This window comes from Bombyx mandarina, chromosome 21, assembly GCF_030267445.1.
Source record: "Bombyx mandarina strain Sakado chromosome 21, ASM3026744v2".
Classification (NCBI taxonomy): Eukaryota; Metazoa; Arthropoda; class Insecta; order Lepidoptera; family Bombycidae; genus Bombyx; species Bombyx mandarina.
Window position 1 is genome coordinate 4,880,580 of NC_143227.1, and position 20,221 is coordinate 4,900,800.

The following is a 20,221-nucleotide window of genomic DNA, read 5'->3' on the forward strand; positions in this document are numbered from 1 at the left end:
CGACTGAGTTAAAGCCAACACACAAGACATAGCCCCGACTGAGTTAAAGCCAACACACAAGACATAGCCCCGACTGAGATATAGCCAACACACAACACATAGCCCCGACTGAGATATAGCCAACACACAACACATAGCCCCGACTGAGATATAGCCAACACACAACACATAGCCCCGACCGAGATATAGCCAACACACAAGACATAGCCCCGACCGAGATATAGCCAACACACAAGACATAGCCCCGACCGAGATATAGCCAACACACAAGATATAGCCCCGACCGAGATATAGCCAACACAAAAGATATAGCCCCGACCGAGATATAGCCAACACACAAGACATCACCCATACGGGATCTAGCCAACACACAAAGCATCACCCATACGGGATCTAGCCAACACACAAAGCATCACCCATACGGGATCTAGCCAACACACAAGGCACCACCCATACGGGATCTAGCCAACACACAAGGCACCACCCATACGGGATCTAGCCAACACACAAGGCACCACCCATACGGGATCTAGCCAACACACAAGGCATCACCCATACGGGATCTAGCCAACACACAAGACCAGGATTAAGGATTCGCATGGTGGCCCGCCAGCGTTTTAGGAAGGATAATTGGATAGGAAAATAAAAGTAGACACGTAAGTCATTTTACAGCAGAGCAAATCGCTCTGCCCATACGGTCAATTTGTCAGTTATCAGGATCCTCTAACATTTAGAGGACTGATTCACCATTACCAAACCTTTACCATTACCAAACCTTTACCTTTACCTTTATCAAAACACATTGGATTGCAGAGACCGCTCGTCCATCCATTTCTTACCAACTGATTCAACTTCTCTTAATTCAACATTCAGCGGACCATTTTCAATCTGCTTTATTTTAATGGCAGGTGGGGAACATCATCCTCCCAATGCCTTTGCATCCCTGTCCCACTTTGGTACTGCAGCCTATAATCAACATCACCGCGTCGGTAGCTTTTCTAAAAATCGAACATGGCACGCCAGTGAGAGTAGTAGTTCTGATCCCACTTCTGATGACGGCGCCAAGAATGGCTGAGCGGCCGTTCCGTCATCACTCTTATTCCGTTGAACCCAGTGTATTGTAATAATTGTAATAAAAGTCAATAAAACCGGCAGACCGACAGAGCGACCGACCGACTTGACTGCCTGAGACAGACTGAGGCGACACTGTTCACGCACCGCCGTTTTATACTGTGGCGTTACGGTGTCTACCCTACATTATTGTGATATTTATCAAAACAACATTTTATCATTTAGAATAACAATCATAACAATGTCTTAATATTACTAAAGTCGTTATCCATAAGTAAATAAACTAAACTATATATTTATTATGTTATTTATTGCCAATTGTGGCGTTTGCGCCCTCATATTCCATGGAATATATATATTTTTTTATTTCACTTTTAGGCAGACGAGTATACGGTCCACCTGACAGTGAGTGGTTACCGTTGCTCATGAACGTCAGCAATGCCAGAGGCAGAGCAAAACCGTTGCCTACCGTAATCTTGAAGTCGTCATGGTCTACAGGATAAGATTCACATCGAGCGATTTGGTTGTAGCGGTGATCGAATCTCGCAAGCTAGTTCCGGTTTGTGATGAAATATGCACTTAACAAATGTTAACTAGTGACTTACACAATGGATGACTAGCACCGTGTAATATAAAGATTTTAAATTAGACTAATCAATACGCGTGGGGGTCGAGGCTGCTTGACGCGCTATCAGTACTCTAGCATCCTATTAAAGAGAGTAATAACTACGTGAAAAGAGCGACTGGATGGCGGAGTATCGCGTCTCGACCCGCAGACTGATTTTGAACCAGACCTAAGGGGGCGAAGCAAAGCGGACGGTACCTACACTCTAGTGCGCTGCATGGAAAAAATTCTACGGAACCCCACTGCTCTTTCTGGGTTTCGCCCCGGGCGGCGATCGGACGTCAGGTGAGAGTGCAAAGGGAGTCGGTCGTTTGAATTTTTTTTTATTGCTTAGATGGGTGGACCAGCTCACAGCCCACCTGGTGTTAAGTGGTTACTGGGGCCCATAGACATCCACAACGTAAATGCGCTACCCACCTTGAGATATAAGTTCTAAGGTCTCAAGTATAGTTACAACGGCTGCCCCACCCTTCAAACCGAAACGCATTACTGCTTCACGGCAGAAACAGGCAGGGTGGTGGTACCCACCCGCGCGGACTCACAAGAGGTCCTACCACCACTAAAAACAAAGTTGGTGGGTAGGGCCTTATAAATATCCTTAGGCACATGGTCTGCTCCCAAAATCTGCAGACCATCAAATTCCACATACCCAGCGCGCCTCCTAAGCGCGGACACCTCGTATGAAGTTCGGTTCGGTGCCCGGAAAAAAAGGTTGATTCTAACCCAGCGGGGCATCCAGACACCAGCGGTTGCGCAGGGCCTGGGGGATCTGACGGGCCACGGTACCGAGACGGCTGACCCGGTGTCTTCGTTTGGCCTTGAAGTATCTCGCTTTTCATGTTATGTATTTTATTATTTTATTTCCACGTAAACTTCAAAGCATGCGAAATGTGCAAGATGTGACTATAACTAATTTTACGGTATAATTACACTATACTAGCGAAAGCCGAAGATAAAACTGATGTCAAGGAATCTAATGAGAGTAAATAAAATAAACGAATAACAATATTTTTTTATTGCTCGTTATTATACACATAATACAAAATAAACTATGCACAAGTTTAAGACCACTGATTCTTTTGTTAAGATTTCATAAAATCTGTATTATATAACTTAATATTATTTATGCACGTTACAACCCAAGTTGTTTACGTAACAAACAATAATTTATTGTGAAATGATACATTTATAGTGTTCAAATTGAAAAAAAAATTCAGATCTTTTTGATATAAAAAAAAATTATATCGTCCTGTCTTTTTGTCTTAAGCTTTCTAAGACATGATGAAGGATAGTGTCCAAAATTTGAACTTGTATATTATTTATTGAGGGTAGTGGAGTGGCAACCACATATAACTAACAGCATTTCAATAAATCATTAAAATGGCGCTTATAAACTTACCACCAGGGTTTGATTTAAATGTTTAACAAAACGAAGCATGCTTCCTTAAATTTTCTCGTTAATACAGTAATTGATGAACCCACCGTAAATAATAATGACAAAAAATTTTAATTGAATAGTACTTGCTTATTAAAAGATAAATTGAAGAAATTTATTAAATTTATACAAGTTTAAAATTTACACTTTTGCAGCAGTGGCGCCATCTTTACTTTGTCACGCCATTTTGATACAAAGAGTCTTTTACTTCTACCCTCTAGTCCTGTGTACCAAATAAATTTGATAAATAAATCATCATTTCAATTTCTCGAACTATTATAGACAACAAAGCTGGATAGAATACAGGGATATGTGTCTGTTTCAACATTTTCGGTAGTAAAATCTTATTCCATTCAAAATTATAAAACTGGTTTCATAATTAGAATAAATTTGTATTTGTCAAAGCCCTTTTGGAGTTTTTTTTATAACTAGTGCCGAGCTTAATAAATACCGAGTATATAGTAAACGAACGCAATCGTAGAAAAAAAAACAAAATCAAGCAAGTGAAAATTAAAACTACTTTTAGTCGTCTGTGACCACGAATACTTTACGTATTCGATACGTCGACAATAACGTGATGACCATATGCGCGAGATTAAGCCGTAAAAGTAGTTTTGATTATATCTACGATTCGCGAAAACCGTAGACCAACAAGTGAGTTCCACAAATGGGCATCGATACGCACGGTTTCTTTAGTGTGCTTAATGCGAGTTTTTTAAAGTTCTCGATAACGTAAAAGTTAACTCAAATTTGTATGGATTTGGAACGTGTGCCTACGTTTGCCGTTAGGGGCGCTGTTCCAACACGTAAATAAAATGTAGAAACAGTCAGTACGAATTCTCCTATCCAGCTTAAAATGCAGTCTTCAAATATATTTAAGGCGAAGGTGTATCCAGTGACTGTGACTTGCAATAAATAAATACACTTCTCAGCCATCACGCGTGGGTCGGTAGTCAGCGGAACGAGAAGATGATTGCGACCCCGCTAACAATAAACGTTATAGTAACTTCGGTATAGGTTTGATAGATCCTATTTTAATAACCCATAAGGGCTATATTTGAAGAACTTTTTCCACTTCAAAATAAAGGGTAATCAAATCCAACGACCAAAAAACCAAGACAGTGACCGGACAATAACGTGTATTATTTGAATTCTTATGATTACTGTAAATTAAGACACATTTGAAAACACATTTTTTTGTGGGAACTATCGCCTCAACGATTGTGATGTAAACAGCATTAAAATAATTATTATCTTCATGAACGTTTTATACTAATTATTTTCTATATTTTCATTACAAGTAACTGTACAGAATATCGTCATTCGTTAATCGATCAATATTAAATATATTTACATTCAATGTTATTTATTTGCGTAAATCTCTCTCACTTAAACAATAAATCCGAGCGAGGAGCGCTTGCATTTTTAAATATCTTAACACATTTTGATAACTTCTCTTCATATAATATTGCTTGACTAATCACGTTACTATAAAAACAATTGAACACCATTTCGAAAACTCTATACAAATTTTCTTTTCCATTTAAAAATTGTACTGTCGTAATGCGTACTAATAGATTAGTAACAATAATGTTACTCGATTACAAAAATCGCAAGCTTACAATAAATCTAACGAGACAATAAAAACTATATTTTAATTAATTTGGTTGTTAATATTTTGTATAATCGGTGAATGATTACAGTAACACTGTCAGATGTATGTACCAATTTTAATTCTTAACTTTTTTTTCTTTGTTATTGATGACTTTATCGTGGCTAATAGACCAAACGGTAGGAATATTCAGGGTTGCGGTACCTACCCGCACGGGCCGGCAATACGCCATATTATCATGGCGATTTATTATTTTTGTGGGTTGTTTTACGCAATATTATTCCTTAATGTTGAAAATGTGTTAGGTTAGGTATATTTTTATTTTAAAAGCATGTTGCTCGCCTTTAAAATTGTATCTCCAATTTAGTCACACTACTCAATGCCATCAGGTACGCAGGGCTTCCCCATATAACGTATGTTGTCAAAGAAGCATTTGTGACAAAAATATGTTTTACTGTAACATTTTTTCTTTGTCGTCGCCGGTAGACGTCCCCAAGGCCGACTCATTTGTGAATGATACTTAATCATTTAAACTGTATAATCTCGCTAAAATTATTATAAACTAATGACGTTCGTTATAACATTACATTTAGTTACAGTACATTACGATTTTTTGGTTCGTGTGTATTTGTCGTTAAATTCGTTTCTGATGTAAGCACATGTAAGGCTGAAAGATACCGTTCCTTTTGCCGAATAGACAAAAAAAGCATTGATGGTGAGCGGGAAAAGTTTTTTTAATTTATGACTGCAATGAAATGAAGGAAGTTTTAGTAACATCGATCGCAATGCAAACAAAATTGTATGACGATTTGTTATTTTGATGGGAATGTGGCATACTAATTGATTTTCGGGAACGACTCTTATGCACAATGTAGGTACCTTATTATTTCACCGAGCAAACCCAAATGCTGTAAAGAGTTTGAATCATCGGAAATAAACATAATGGAAATACGCACGAAAAAAAAATACAATTCAATATGGAACAATTGTTTATAGTTTTTTTTAACTTGCAAACGTGTTATCTGATATAACTATGTTGTTTAGAGCTTCGATAAACTAGTAAAAATGAGGTTACGATATAACACAAATTATTCGATGATGCGGTCTTTCATTTGGCACATCGCGTATGAAATTTTCGGTGTGAAATAACGAACGTAAGGGCAGTGACCTGTAATTTCAGTAATCATTGCCGAAATTACAAATCAATGATAGTAAATAGATAGTTATACAAATATAATTTTTTTTATTATAATAAAGCTTCATACGATACATTGTAACTTCGTATATGTAGTTTTAATATAATATTGGTGCATTATACAGTAGCTTTATTCCACATTGATGTGCCAAACATAGGACCCCATATTACACACAAACAAACACAAGGTAAAGACAATATAATACACAATAATATTAATAGTTAAAATTGACTTTTAAGGTAATAAAAATACATTTGATATTAAGTTATCCTACTGAATTACAAACGTAAATATGTAGAAGGAAATAAAGAATCTCCGATTATTTTTCTTTATACTAAAATCATTTTATTTTATAAGCATACAACGTGGCCATATTGTTTTTCCAGATATTTCAAGACAATAGAAACAAAGATTATCCGTAAATTATTATTTGTTCGTTCCCTACGAGCAGTGATATCTTATTAAAAGACATTGAATTATTTTTTAAATATTATTTTTGTGGATGCAAGAAAAAACGACAGAACAATAATTGTAGTGACTTCATTTTTATTAGCACAACCAACGTAAGATTTAAGTGGGACTGCAACATAAAAAATATATATATCATGCAGTTGTTTTATTTTAATAACTAAAATAAATTAAAGTTTAAGATTGTGGCCAAAAAAGAAAATCAATTTAAAAATATTATTCAATACATAAAATGGTTTTAAATTTTATTTTGTATTTTATCTTAACTAGGAATTGGTCTATGACTGTCTTCGACGATAATTTTAATGTACTTTTTTTTTAAACTTTATATAAAGAGGTTTGTCTATTATTAGTCTAGATTACATACGTCACATGTGGGTGACTCCGCGGCGCGGCTCACGTGTCTCTAAATAATAAACTTAAATCACTTATTAATGCATTTCATAATCACAACCAAGCGCGTATATTTCGGAGCCACCACATGTATAATCTCATTTATAAGCTACGCGTCGTATTTACACAACCTATTTTACACCTTAAGAGTAAAAAAAAAAAAAATTATTCTCCAAAAGTTAAAAAATTGACAAACACATTTAACACTCTTAAATGTAAGAAAGCGTATGGATTCATCGTATTTACATGTAAGTAGAGATAACGCGCGTAATATTACATGCAAAACAGGGCAACGAAATAATAAGTACATAGTTCTTATCGACGCAAAATGATTTTCGCTTATGAGTGTTTCACACATTGCGACTGCGGATAGTCCCCTCACTGGATGCGAAATCCCGACGACTATACGGTACTAGTCACTGGTTTTCATACCACACTGCACTTGTATTATTACGTACAAGTACGTACAAGTCTGGTCACCATTGATTCGAGGCGGAAAATATATACCATTAATTTAGACTTACCATTTTAGAAAATATTTACAATATGCACAAACACTAAAGCGACACGTCAAACAAGTACCTATCGAAAACATACGACAGACATCATTTTATTTATTGCTTTGTAACTCGAGTCGTGCAACATTACAACAAATATTCATGTGCTCGATCAGATATGCGTTACGAAGGAACACTTTTCGTGAACATCACACATAAACATTATACAATTTTGTTTAATACCATTCATAACATTATAAATAAATAAGGCAAATGACAATAATTTTACAGACTAGATACGGAGCCGTCTGCAAATATAATTTATTAGTTATCGGGAAATTGTCAACGATATTTTGTATTGCTTTTCATTTTCGATATATATATTTTTTTTTTACCTTAATTAAATTACCCAATATGAGATCTTTCTTACTGAGTTACAAAAATGATAAAACAAAATCTCTCACAATCGATAAACTAATTATTCATTTCATACACACACACATTCGATCAGTTCGAAGTGAAAATTTCGCGCAGACTAGGACGGTCCACAATGCTTCTCATAGCACCTCATTTCAAGTTAAGACAATCAACGTCAGACTCGACTTGCGCGAATAATTGTCCACCTAATTTTCAAAAAGACTTGTGATGTTCAAGAACAGTTCTTACTCATATTGGTGGGGGCAGCACGGAATGGCGCATCGCTATGGCTTAAACTTTACCAGCGGTATGTTCTTAGAAGATAGGCACTTATCACACACCCACTCGGCGTATACTTCCGCTGTCAACAGCTGGAATGCAGGCTCCGATAGTCCCGTACATCCCCTGAAAATAAAATTTAACTATTTTAGTCAGTTTTTTTTTATTGCTTACACGGGTGGACGAGCTCGCGGCCCACCTGATGTTAAGTGGTTACCGGAGCCGGTAGACATCTACAACTTAAATGCCGTCACCCACCTTGAGATATGAGTTCTAAGGTCTCAGTAAGTTACAACGGCTGCTCTGCCCTTCAAACCGAAATGCATTGGTGCTTCACGGCAGAAATAGGCAGGGTGGTGGTAGCTACCCGTGCGGACTCACAAGACGTCTTACCACCAGTAATTACGCAAACTACAATTTTGCGGGTTTGATTTTTATTGCACGATGTTATTCCTTTACTGTGGAAGTCAACTGTGAACATTTGGTAAGTACGTTTTTCATTAGAAAAATTGTTACTTGTCAGTGGGATTCGAACACCGTTGCATCGCTAGAGATACGAATGCACCGGACGTCTTATCCTTTAGGCCACGATGACTTCAAATTTAACTTAAAGTGTACATACAATAAATAGCTTGTTTTTACAGGTGTTCTCTGTTTATCATGCTGTTTTGAATTGTAAAATTAAATTATGACTATAATGCACTGCATTGCGTAGTTCGAAAAACCAACATTGAGTACTCCAATGCAATTGAATCTTCGACTTCTCAAATCTCACTATGTTATTTTACTATATTGATATGAAAAATACAAATACTTTTTAAAATTTAGCAGTATTAAAAAAAATGTATTGATTCTGTTGTTTGTAATTAAACTACAACTTTTTTATTATTCCAAACGTACTTAAAATGGTTGGCATTTTAGGTACAACAACAAATATGTACAAAATTTTATTTTAATTCACCAATCTACGCCGAAACACGAATACAAAACCACAAATTTAATAATTAAAGTAAAAGTGTAAGGGTTGTCAAGGAAAAATGTACATTATTTCTGTGGAGCAAAGCTTAACATAACTCATGTATTTTTAAAACTAAATTTATATTATTTATTCTCACATAAAAAGGCTGTCATTCATTTGCGAAGTTACGAATATTACGAATAATGCCATGCTATATTAAAACAAATATTTAAAAAAGTTTCTTAATGTGTTTAGTTCTATGTTAAGCTGCATGTTGTAAATATTCAATATTTAATCATAAAACTAGTGTAAATAAAATATATTGTGTATTAGTAAGTGTATATATAGGCGCTGACCGTTACAAACTGAACTGACCTGTAAATATTCCATACAAAGTGAATGACATATGTACTGAGCTAAATGATCTAGACGAAGAGATGAATTAATTGAGAGACCAATCAGTTGAATCGGATCACTAAGCTAGTGGTCTAAATGAGTGATATATACCTTTTGAGCAAAATGATCTATATCTATCTTTTCAGATCAGGGATACATTTTGCGCACCACTACTGTGAATATCATCACCCTATTTATGATATGCCATTGACGTCTCAGTTTCTCTGCAGTAGTAATTTCAAGCTGGTATACATGAAATTGGGTAGGGTTTGATGGTAATTATTTTATGTTATTTACATTATCTTTAAGATATATATGTTTTATGTACATCAATTTCAAAAAAACATAGTCTTCATTTTTGAGCCAGTCCTAGCATTAATGGCAATTGGATAGATTGAATGGATGGATACAAAACCACTAAGACCCTAAAGAATATGGTAGTTTAGTTTTCCTAGTCATAACTAATTTTTCATGTCGAGCATGTTGAGCTTGTTCATGAGCTTTAATGATCACCCCTACATCACCAATTTTAAATGGCCCAGAATTGTGTTAAAACTTTCAGTATAAACAAGAATAAGGAATTACTGAAACAAAATTGAGTTGCAACTATCTAGAGTCGACTAATTTACTAATATAGAATGTAACTGAGCAACAATTATTAGATAAATTTTTAGAGACAGAGAAACATTAAATATTATTTAAAAATATGACATAATATCAACGCTTGAAAGGCAAACGTGACTAAGCGACAATGCGTGAACTTTACATTATACTAATTTAAAGTTGAAATACCTGAAAACAAAATTTATTTTAACGAATCTAGCTGTAGTAGAATCTAGCTAGTAGCTTTAGGATTGAAATGATTTTAATAGACCTAGAAATATAATTTTTTTGCGAATCGAATATGGTTATTGCCTATCATTTATGTACAAAGCAGTTATTGTCGCTTAGTCATGTTTGCCTTTCAAATGTCGATATATTCCTTCACAATTCATGATTATCTGTTATATTATACAACACTGATCACTGAAATAGATCTAATACCAAGAGGTAGGAATTGGTTACTCAAATAATGTTACCATCACATGATCGTTTAACATCCACATACAATTATAAAAAAACTAAGACCCTGTCTAGTAGCTTGTACTACTACAATTTCCTGGTGTCAAAGCACTTCAGTCACCACAGTTATTTCAATACAACAATCCAAAATCTACATTAGAATTTTAAAAAATACATACCTGTGAAACCAAAAGTTACATCCAGACTCGCACAGTATAGCTTGATCATTATCATGCACCTCTTTGTGACATACTCCACAAGGATATATTGGGGGTGCATTTGGATTCTGTGGGTTGAACACCATAGGTTGATCTGGGGGATAGACTTTCCCTGCACTGACTGGCATAGGTTTAGGACCAAACATACCCATTCCTTGTCCCATTGGCCCCACACCTTGACCTCCTGGTCCTCCCATAGCCATTCCACTCATTCCAGCCAGTGGTCCACAATTTCCCATGTTGCCTGGACCAGGACCCATTCCCATTGAGCCATTTCCTCCCATGCCCATAGGTCCACCATGCCCCATATGACTGGTATTGTATGGAGGGCCTGGACCCATAGATGTCATTGGTCCATTGCCTCCCATTGGACCACTACCCATTCCAGAGGCCATAGGACTTCCATGTCTCATTGGCCCACAATGACCAGGACCCATAACAGAGTTTTGCATAGGATTTGAAGACATAATTGAATTGTTTGGTCCCATTGAACCATTGGAACAACTGGGACCCATTGGTCCATTCATTCTTGGAACACTCATACTCGGGCCACCTCCTCCCATAGGTCCATTCATGGGCCCATTCATAGATCCTGCCCCTAGTGGACTGTGCATGGGTGGACCCATTGGACTATTGCTCATGTGACTACCTGACATTGAACCCATATTCATAGGACTACCCATAGGACCAGAAGACATAGGAGATCCCATAGGCATAGAATTCATTGGGCTCATAGGGCTACCCATTGATCTTGATGTTGGTCCCATGCCAGGTCCCATACTATGATTACTCATTCCCATACTTGGGCCTCCCATTGGCGACATGCCTCCCATATGTCCCATAGGGCTCATATTGCCCATTGGACTTATTCCTCCTCTAGGTGGCATTTGCTGATTCATAGGGCTCATGCTGTGTGGCAGAGGGCTCATGTGTCTCATTGGAGGGCCTCCCATACCATGCATGGGACCCATCATTCCCATTGAATTGTTCTGACTCATCATAGGTCCATTTTGATTCATCATTGGTCCATTGTGGGACACTGTAGAAGGAGAATCATCAAAAGGATTGGATGCTACAATGGTATCTCCATATCCTGTGAGAGGAGGTGGAAGCAAATCTTGAGCTGTTGGTGGAGGCTGTGGTGTCAGGGCATTACTAGCATTAGACGTCTTTCTCCGCTTCTTAGGATTACTTGGGGCTGAAGCTTGTGGAGTAGGTGTATCCATCGGAGGCTTGAAGTCTGGAGGTCCTAACCCTGGCCCTGGTAGCCTGTAAGATGGCATTCCCGCCAGATTGTGACTCATTATGACACTATTCAGCGTCAGCTCTGACTATCATTATGGAAGAGCAATAAAGATTTCAGTAAATACATTCAATCATAAGGCACCGCATTGTCACAAGTAGTCGAAATAATGCGCCGGAAGACTGGTTGCGTCTATTTCTGTAACAAAGTTTTTTTCGTATCAGCATTCAGTTGAATTGACAGTCAAAATAACAAAAGAAGTTTCATTTATTCTATTCCAGGATCAGTCTTTAGTAAGTTAGTCACTAATTTATATATTCACAACAGGGGATGTCTTCTTATAATAATCGTAACTCGTAAGACTGATATCAGTCATAAAATGAGTACAGCCACAAGTAACCTTCCAATAATAACTCCGGTAACACTACAATGCTGCGTAATTTATCGTAAATTTACTTGTTTAGAAATATTGAGCGCTAAATAACACTTCATAACTTACGGCATTATCAATTTAGCATCGGAATAACTTATTATTTTTTTGTATGCTTCAAGATCCCAAGGCAGGCGTGCAACATATGACAAAATACCAAAACTAAACAACCTCTTAAGTTAACTTGCCGATATAGACAGCAGTTCTCTCAACTGATTAATCTCATAACACACATGAACTTGAGTTATAACTGTAAAAAGTGATCTTTTGAAACTAATTTATTTACGACATGAAATTTCCCAAACAACACACGCCACATTCACGATTATATTCATGTGAGAGGTTGACGCTAGGTGGCAACTGTGTACAAGCACGTTTCATTTGACGTAGCAATGAATGGCAAAATTGAAAATAACGCTCAAACCAAGAACAATACTGAAAAACAAGATTTTAAAAGAACTAAAAATACTAAATTTCTACTTATACCTGCTAATGTAGTGGTCTGCAAAATGAGAGTCGTTTTGTATGTCCGATTTTTTAGCCTGTACACAGACATTAAGACATTCATAAAAGTAAAGTAATGAATTAATAATGAATGATACTTTATGACATCAAAACTTGTAACTTGTAGAAACATTAGAAACCTATGCTATACACTTCATAGTGGATAGCCTAACTTCTAAATAAAGCTTTTAAGCTTCATGATTTTAGACATAGATTAAGAGATTATGTAGATACAACACTTGTATTTAGGTTACGTCAATTGGAAATCTATGGTAAATCTACCAAATAACCTACCGTGTACAGTTTTATGTTTAAGTTTTAAGATCAAAAATATAATGGCCTTAAACAGGCTTTTTTCTAACTTAACCATCGCTACTGCGATGGTGGCGAGACGAAATCTTCACGTTGGTGTTGTTCATTCTGCGAGTAAACCCAATATAGAAAAGCCGAAACCTGGTTTCGGAAAAAGTTACAGGCGTATTGTACATTTTCCTGAACAATATACAGTAAAACCTTTAGAAGTTACAAATCTAGCTGGAAGGGATCCAGAAACAGGTCGGTACTACAACATAAATAAATAAAAGATTACAGAAGAAAATTATACCAAATGGTTTATCTAAATGAATTAAAAAATAAAATTTTAAATAAAGGTTGCAGGCAAGGATAAGCTAAGAAATTAATATATTTATTTTATTTCAATGTTTCCATTTAAATACCACCAATTAAATGATTACCATGTCTTGCAATATATTGACTAAAAGAGCTTTTTTATTTTTTAGTTAGTATGTGTAATAGTCGAAATTTTTATTTCACTTGAACATTTATTTTAATTATTCAAATCATATATTTAGTATAATTAATTAAATTATAATCAATACCTACAATTAAATAATTAATATGTTGAATATAAATAAAGGGGTTGAGGTGTAAGGAAAACCTAATAACACTAATTTTGAAGTCGTTGTGGCCTAAAAGAAAAGACGTCCGTTGCATTCGTATATAGGGTTGTAAGTTCTCTGGCATTCTTTATACAAATTCCTCTCCCTGTAACACAATGGATCTTCACAATTTGAATCCATGTATTGCTAAGAATTTCATTTCTGATAGCTGGCTAAAAATATATTATTTCCAGGACGTGTGGTCGCTAAAGGTATCGGAGGAGGTATAAAACACAAATATCACTGGATAGATTGGTACAGAGTTGGGCCTACTGAGGGTGCACCACAAGAAGAAAAAGTTATACAGGTATTATAAAATCATCAAATATGATAATATCTCCCTATCTTACACTCTGATGATAACCTGTTAACTGAGTAAAAGAGCAGCCTAACTGCTTTATCTTTAATAAAAAAAGTCATTTTATTTAAGTGAATCTTTTATTATAAAATTTAATAAGAATTGTCTATAAGTAAGATGCCAGAAAGATTAGTATCAAATAATTTGACCATGTGATATTAAAATACCAAATGCAAGTACATTTTTTTCTACGTAAAATCATAATATATGATAAAGGGTTACAAAAAAACTTCAATGAAAAGTTTTTGTTTCAGTAACCATTTAAGTATTAATAAGACATGTAACCAAATCTGATAATTTACGGCAAAACTAAAAATTGGCATGAGGCAGTGGCTTGATTAAAGTTTGAAAGTATGTAATCCTAAATATTACATGTTTTTTTTAAAAGTAAATTGAATTTGTAGTTCCTATTTATTAACCAGACACAATATATTGTATGTTAGTCTCTAGTACAAAGGGAATCCTAATTTGAGGCCCATGTGTGTTTATTTCCCAGCTATTTATTTATTTATCTGTAATTAAATTAACGTTTTAATTATTAAATGTTAATTTTATATTAAAATACTGATATTTCCTTTTTGAATTTTGTTCTTGTTTTACTTGTAAATGCGTTAAAAAGTTTTGAGGAAACTTTTGTTACAACAGCATAAACAATGTGCGATAGGATTATTTTTGTTTACCAAGTTTCAATTTCAAATTCAATATTACGACAATTTTGCATTTTTATCTTTGGACTATGTAATCTTTTTTGTAACCTTAAGAGGTGAGCACTAAGCTGTCTAACTGCATCATGTACTCTAATTACTATTGTAAAAAAATATTTTAATTTTAATTTATTTAATACAACTGTTTTGGTATTAGTATTACCATTCTGTTCTAAAATCACAATGTTTTCGTTCCAGATTATAGAAGATGGATGCAGAACTGCGCATGTAGCTTTAGTGGCAGTTGGTGACAAGTTAAAATATATTTTAGCCACCGAGAACATGAAAGCTGGGGATATAATCAAAACATCCTGTAAACTCCCTAGAATACCAGGTAAATATAAAGAAGATCACTGTCTCTTTTACTCTCATGTCACTAATATGATGCTGAAGATACTAAGTGTCTTGCAGCTGTGTTGTAAAAATAGAGAAAGCGCAAACAATGTGACCATATTGATTGATAATTTCTTGATAGTGCGTTTTTAAATAAAAATAAGTGCCTTTTATGGCGAACAAATGATGTCTTATCTTATTATTTACGGTGAAATACGTAACCTGAAACGACTTTTACGGCTTAATCTTTTTTCTCGTCACTTCTTTCTTCTTTTCAAAACACTTCGAATAGGATTTTTGGTGTTTGTTATCCTCCTAAAACACGCAGCCTTTAAAACCACACGACTCAAGTCATATAACCTAATGAAAAAGTTACGGTTTTCAATTTATTTTTATTTTACTGCGCCTTTATTATTGATTTTGAAATACACAATTAATTGTCGACGAACAAAGGCGTTATTATTGACTTAAAATATGACTACGGTCGTGACACGAAATCGTTACACAATTACAGAGGTATAGACCGTTCGAATTAATTTTATAGCTGGCCATATTAACCGGACAATGGGGGAGGGTGCCGGCAGAGATGTGCTTCGCACTAAACGCTTCACTCTCCCCCCTTTTGAGTTTTCATGAGTTCTGTCTCATGCGAGGCTCGGACGTGGGTTGTTGAGCGACAGGACGTTTTAGTCGGTTCGACTCTGACATGCCCCGCCCACCATCCCCAGTGGAGGGTGGAAGTCCGGCGATTTCTTCCTGACAAAAAAATATAATACATATATATATCGACGCTTGAAAGGCAAACATGACTAAGCGACAATGCGTGAACTTTACAGTAGACTAATTTAAAATAATACCTGAAAAACATTCTATTTTAACGTATCTAGTTGTAGGATTGAAATTATTTTAATAGACCTAGAAATTTTTTTTTTTTGCGCATCGAATATGGTTATTGCCTATCCTTTATGTACAAAGCAGTTATTGTCGCTTAATCACGTTTGCCTTTTAAGCGTCGATATATATTAGCCGGACAAATGCTAACCGTTGGACATGTTCCTGAGTGGAGACCGCGAATTAGCAAACGTAGTATAGGTCGCCTTCAGGCTCAGTGGAGTCGCGACCTATGCATCGTGGCTGGTCAAAGCTGCATGAGAGGAGCGAGGATCGTGGTCGTGGCTTGCAATTGAAGAAGCCTATGTCCAGCAGTGGGTTCTTATAGGTTGATGATGATGATGATGATGAGGCCGTTCGAATTCATTTTATAATAACGTAATAAAATATATCCATATTTATACATATCATGAGTGCATGGGTTTTTTTTTTTTTTTTTTTATTGCCCTTGTAGGCAGACGAGCATACGGCCCACCTGATGGTGAGTGGTTACCGTTGCCCATGGACTTCAGCAATGCCAGGGGCAGAACCAAGCCGCTGCCTACCGCTTAATACTCTCCACAAGCCTCGTTTGAAGAAGGACATGTCATAGCGCTCGGGAAACACCGTGGACGGGAGCTCATTCCATAGCCGGATGGTACGTGGCAAAAAAGATCTCTGGAAACGCACTGTGGATGACCGCAGTGGCTCCAGGTAGTACGGATGAACTCTACTCCGGTGGCGGGCGGTGCGATGGTAAAAACGAGATGCTGGTATCATCTCGAACAATTCCTCAGAGCACTCCCCATGGAACATACGGTACAAAATACAGAGGGAACCGAAGTCCCTCCGCAGACCCAGAGGTTCCAAACGATCCGTGAGATTGGGATTATCGACAATCCGAACGGCCCTCCTCTGTATGGAGTCAAATGGAAGAAGCTGGTATTTGGGAGCCCCGGCCCAGAGATGGGAGCAGTACTCCACGCGAGGCCGGACTTGTGCTTTATAAAGCAGAAGCCTTTGTCCAGGCGTGAAGTACCGCTTCGCTCTGTTGAGGACTCCCAGCATTTTGGACGCCAACTTGGCTTTGCCTTCCAAATGACTCCGAAACTGGACATCGCTCGAAATGTCGACCCCAAGTATCCCAATACTCTCGGAAGGTTGCAGGGATACTCCTTGGAATGGTGGCGCCTTTACGTTGTAAATGTCTATGGGCTCCAGTAACTACTTAACATCAGGTGGGCTGTTAGCTCGTCCAACCATCTAAGCAATAAATAAAAATATTATCGTTAGTTATATCATTTAAAAGAAGACAACAGAATAAATTCAACTATCACGTCGAGCACAAACAGCTTATTACCCATTATCTTCTTGAGTTTATCCACGTTTAGTTAATACGAAAGGATTATTCGTCTATTGTCATACTCTATGTTTGATTTTAAAAATAAATTAAAAATCTTTTCATCGATACTCACACTGTTCTCTTCATTATAGTTCGTGCAAATGAAGGCGATGCTTACGTATTAGGAGCTTTACCTATAGGAACGATAGTGCACTGCGTCGAGAAAGAACCTGGTAATTATTTTTGTATTCTTCCTAGGTATAGGTTATGTAACATTAAAGATAATTAATATTTAATAAGCAATGTGTAACTAAATTACTATATTTTCCGCAAAATGTCCATACGTCACGCCTGTAGCGAAGGAAAGCATCACAATATTTTTATAGTCTCCCACCATATGAATCAATGGTAATGGAATTCGTTTTGTGGTGTTTCTGGAAACCATTAGAAATCAAGTGGATTGTGACCCATCTACCAAGCTAATGTAATAAAAAAAACCTCGTAAATTTAATGTTATTAATGACTTATAATAATAATAATAATAACCTCGTGAAGGCAGAAAAGGACAAATTAATAAAATATTTAGACCTGGCCCACGAGACTACCCCATGTGGCATGTTGATTCAACCATCATTGTTCCAATAGTTGTGTCGGAACACGGCTTTATAGCGATAAGTTTCGATTAACATCTTAAGAAACTTTTGTTATCCAGCTGGGTTAAGGGCCTAATACAGAAAGCAGTTATCCTCGATACTGCACGCATTGTGAGGAGGTTTCTCACTCTGGAGCCCTAACCACTGGTGGCTTGTATCGTAGACACCGCCATCAGCGGCAATCTATTTTTATATAGTGTTTTATAAAAATTATAATTTTAATATCTTTTTTTAAAAATATTATGATATTAATAAGATTTTTAAATAAATATAAATAAATAATAATAATATATCAGTGAGAATATTCTTTTTTTAAAGTATTATCAGTTATAGAAAATGTTTTTTATTTTATTTTCGTACTAATGTATTTTTTCTTCTTCTAAGAAATATTTCTTGAATAATCATGATTAATTTTCTAGGTCAAGGCGGTCTGTATATACACGCGGCAGGTACATCTGGGACCATCGTACGGAAACAAGACGACAGAGTTATTGTTCAGATGCCTTCCAAAAGACTATTAGTTTCAATCAGCTTTGTATGGCCGTTGTTGGTAAGTTCTATACATATTTATATATCAATCATTTAGGTATAATAATATAAGATAATCGTTTGCCATGCTTTTTTAATTTTATTGATGCTATTGATTTTTTTTTAACTGCAATATTGGGAGGACGACGGCTCGACCCACCTGGTGATAAGTGATCATCGAAGCCCATTGACATCGACAACGTAAATGCCGCCATTCACTCTGAGACGAAAGTTCCAAGTCGCTGCTTTTTAAAGTACAACGCCTGCCCCACCCTTAAAACCGAAACGCATTACTGCTTCACGGCAAAAATAGGCAGGGTGGTGGTACCGAATAAAGATTAAAATGATTGACTAAAGTAGTAACCTTCGGTGCGAAGTAGGTGTGGCTTCACGATCCCACTACGTGGGGGCGGGGCATTGAATTGTTATCCCACACCACTTTAACGCTCAATCGAGCAGCACAATAAAAGAGAGAAGTCCTCAACTCTGCCAAGCTTTAAGACAAGTGACCTGTTAGTTCGTCTGTCTGTTGAAAGCAATAAAAATTTCAGAAAGTGAAATTGTAGTGTTAGTGTAAAACTTCATTGTGGGGTGAGCATAGATAGGATTCTGGATCGACAAATCATCGGCCACTTCTAAAATCTTATATTTATGTTGTATATGATAGTTATAATGTCTAATATCATTCGCAGGTCGTCTGTCCAACGTTCTTCACGGCAGCACACCCATAGGGTCCCCTCAGCGGAACAGGTGGCTCGGGAACCGGCCTCGCTCAGGTCTGTGGCAGCGGAAGTCTGGTCGTCACGGAAGAAAGATCAAACCCCCGAAACCTGTCAAACAAATCTGCAATCCGACGAGCACCAAATTGCCGCCCATAATACTAAATATGACACCATAATTTTAGTAAATTGTTGTTGTTGTGATTATAATTGTTTTTTATTGATATAAATAAGCCTTTCCCAAAGTGGGCGATAACGCCTCTTGTGGGCGCTGCAGGCCTAATGGTGGGCGGTAAGAGACCGAGAAAAAAAGAGGGCGTTGTGTAGAGGCTTCGGAGGCGATTTGTAATTTCATCTAGAAGGACTCTTAGACAGTGACTGAGCTCTCGCTATATTGGTTAATAAGTAGGTAGACAAAATGGGGGCGCTAAAAATAATTTATTCTCAAAGTGGGCAGTAGACAAAATAAGTTTGGGAACCACTGATATAAATGAACGAAGTTGTCGTGGCCTGACGTATAAGACGTCCAGTGTATTCGTATTGAACGACGCGACTGTGCCGATGTCCGAATCCTGCAGGCAGTTAGCACGTTCTTTCGTGTTTAATAAAAATTGGCGATATTCTGGTGGAAGAACGGGGTTCAAACTCATATCTTAGTAGACGTGTTAATATACACGTTGTCACATCATAAGCCCCTATTTATTTTAAGAAATTTATAAGTGTTAATTTGCGTAATTACTATACAATCGAGAGAAAGATTTCTAGTTTCAAGCCGGATGACGTAACTCACTTTCTGATGTCTATCATCATCATCGTCATTAGCTCACAATCGTCCACTGTCGGACATAGATCTTTCCCAATCCACAGCCCTGAGTCTAGTCTTCGGCTTTCCCCATCAATTTCTTGCAGACACTCTTCGAAGATCGTCGCACCACGAAACCGGGAGCTGATGTCGACGGGTTTCGGTCCTGT

The 20,221-nt window shown here is 36.7% G+C and overlaps 2 protein-coding genes across 3 annotated transcripts; one reads left to right on the top strand and one right to left on the bottom strand.

Moving 5' to 3' along the window:
- Positions 1-2,696: 2,696 nt before the first annotated feature.
- LOC114253085 (uncharacterized) lies at positions 2,697-12,683 on the bottom strand. Of its 2 annotated transcripts, none has more exons than XM_028187846.2 (3): positions 12,370-12,683; positions 10,589-12,068; positions 2,697-8,119 (listed from the first exon to the last, which is right to left on the bottom strand). In XM_028187846.2, exons 2-3 carry the CDS (start codon positions 11,929-11,931, stop codon positions 7,999-8,001), a joined length of 1,464 nt encoding a protein of 487 aa, XP_028043647.2. In that variant the 5' UTR covers positions 11,932-12,068; positions 12,370-12,683; the 3' UTR covers positions 2,697-7,998. The 2 variants fall into 2 exon arrangements, with proteins under 2 accessions (XP_028043647.2, XP_089592412.1); XM_089736286.1 differs by having other exon boundaries at positions 12,472-12,648.
- A 315-nt stretch (positions 12,684-12,998) lies between these two features.
- On the top strand, positions 12,999-19,459 carry mRpL2 (mitochondrial ribosomal protein L2). Its single transcript, XM_089736287.1, is given in 7 exon segments — positions 12,999-13,359; positions 13,937-14,049; positions 15,003-15,138; positions 17,502-17,582; positions 18,422-18,511; positions 18,514-18,552; positions 19,223-19,459. Coding segments are annotated over 7 exon segments (951 nt in total). The 5' UTR covers positions 12,999-13,073; the 3' UTR covers positions 19,429-19,459.
- The last annotated feature ends 762 nt before the right edge of the window (positions 19,460-20,221 follow it).

Excerpts from the sequence above, each read along its gene's own strand:
- LOC114253085 (XM_028187846.2), bottom strand. The coding sequence starts at position 11,931 with ATGAGTCACAATCTGGCGGGAATGCCATCTTACAGGCTACCAGGGCCA. Across the intron at positions 8,120-10,588 it reads TGTAACTTTTGGTTTCACAG|GGGATGTACGGGACTATCGG; the intron begins GTATGTATTTTT and ends TTTTATTTTCAG.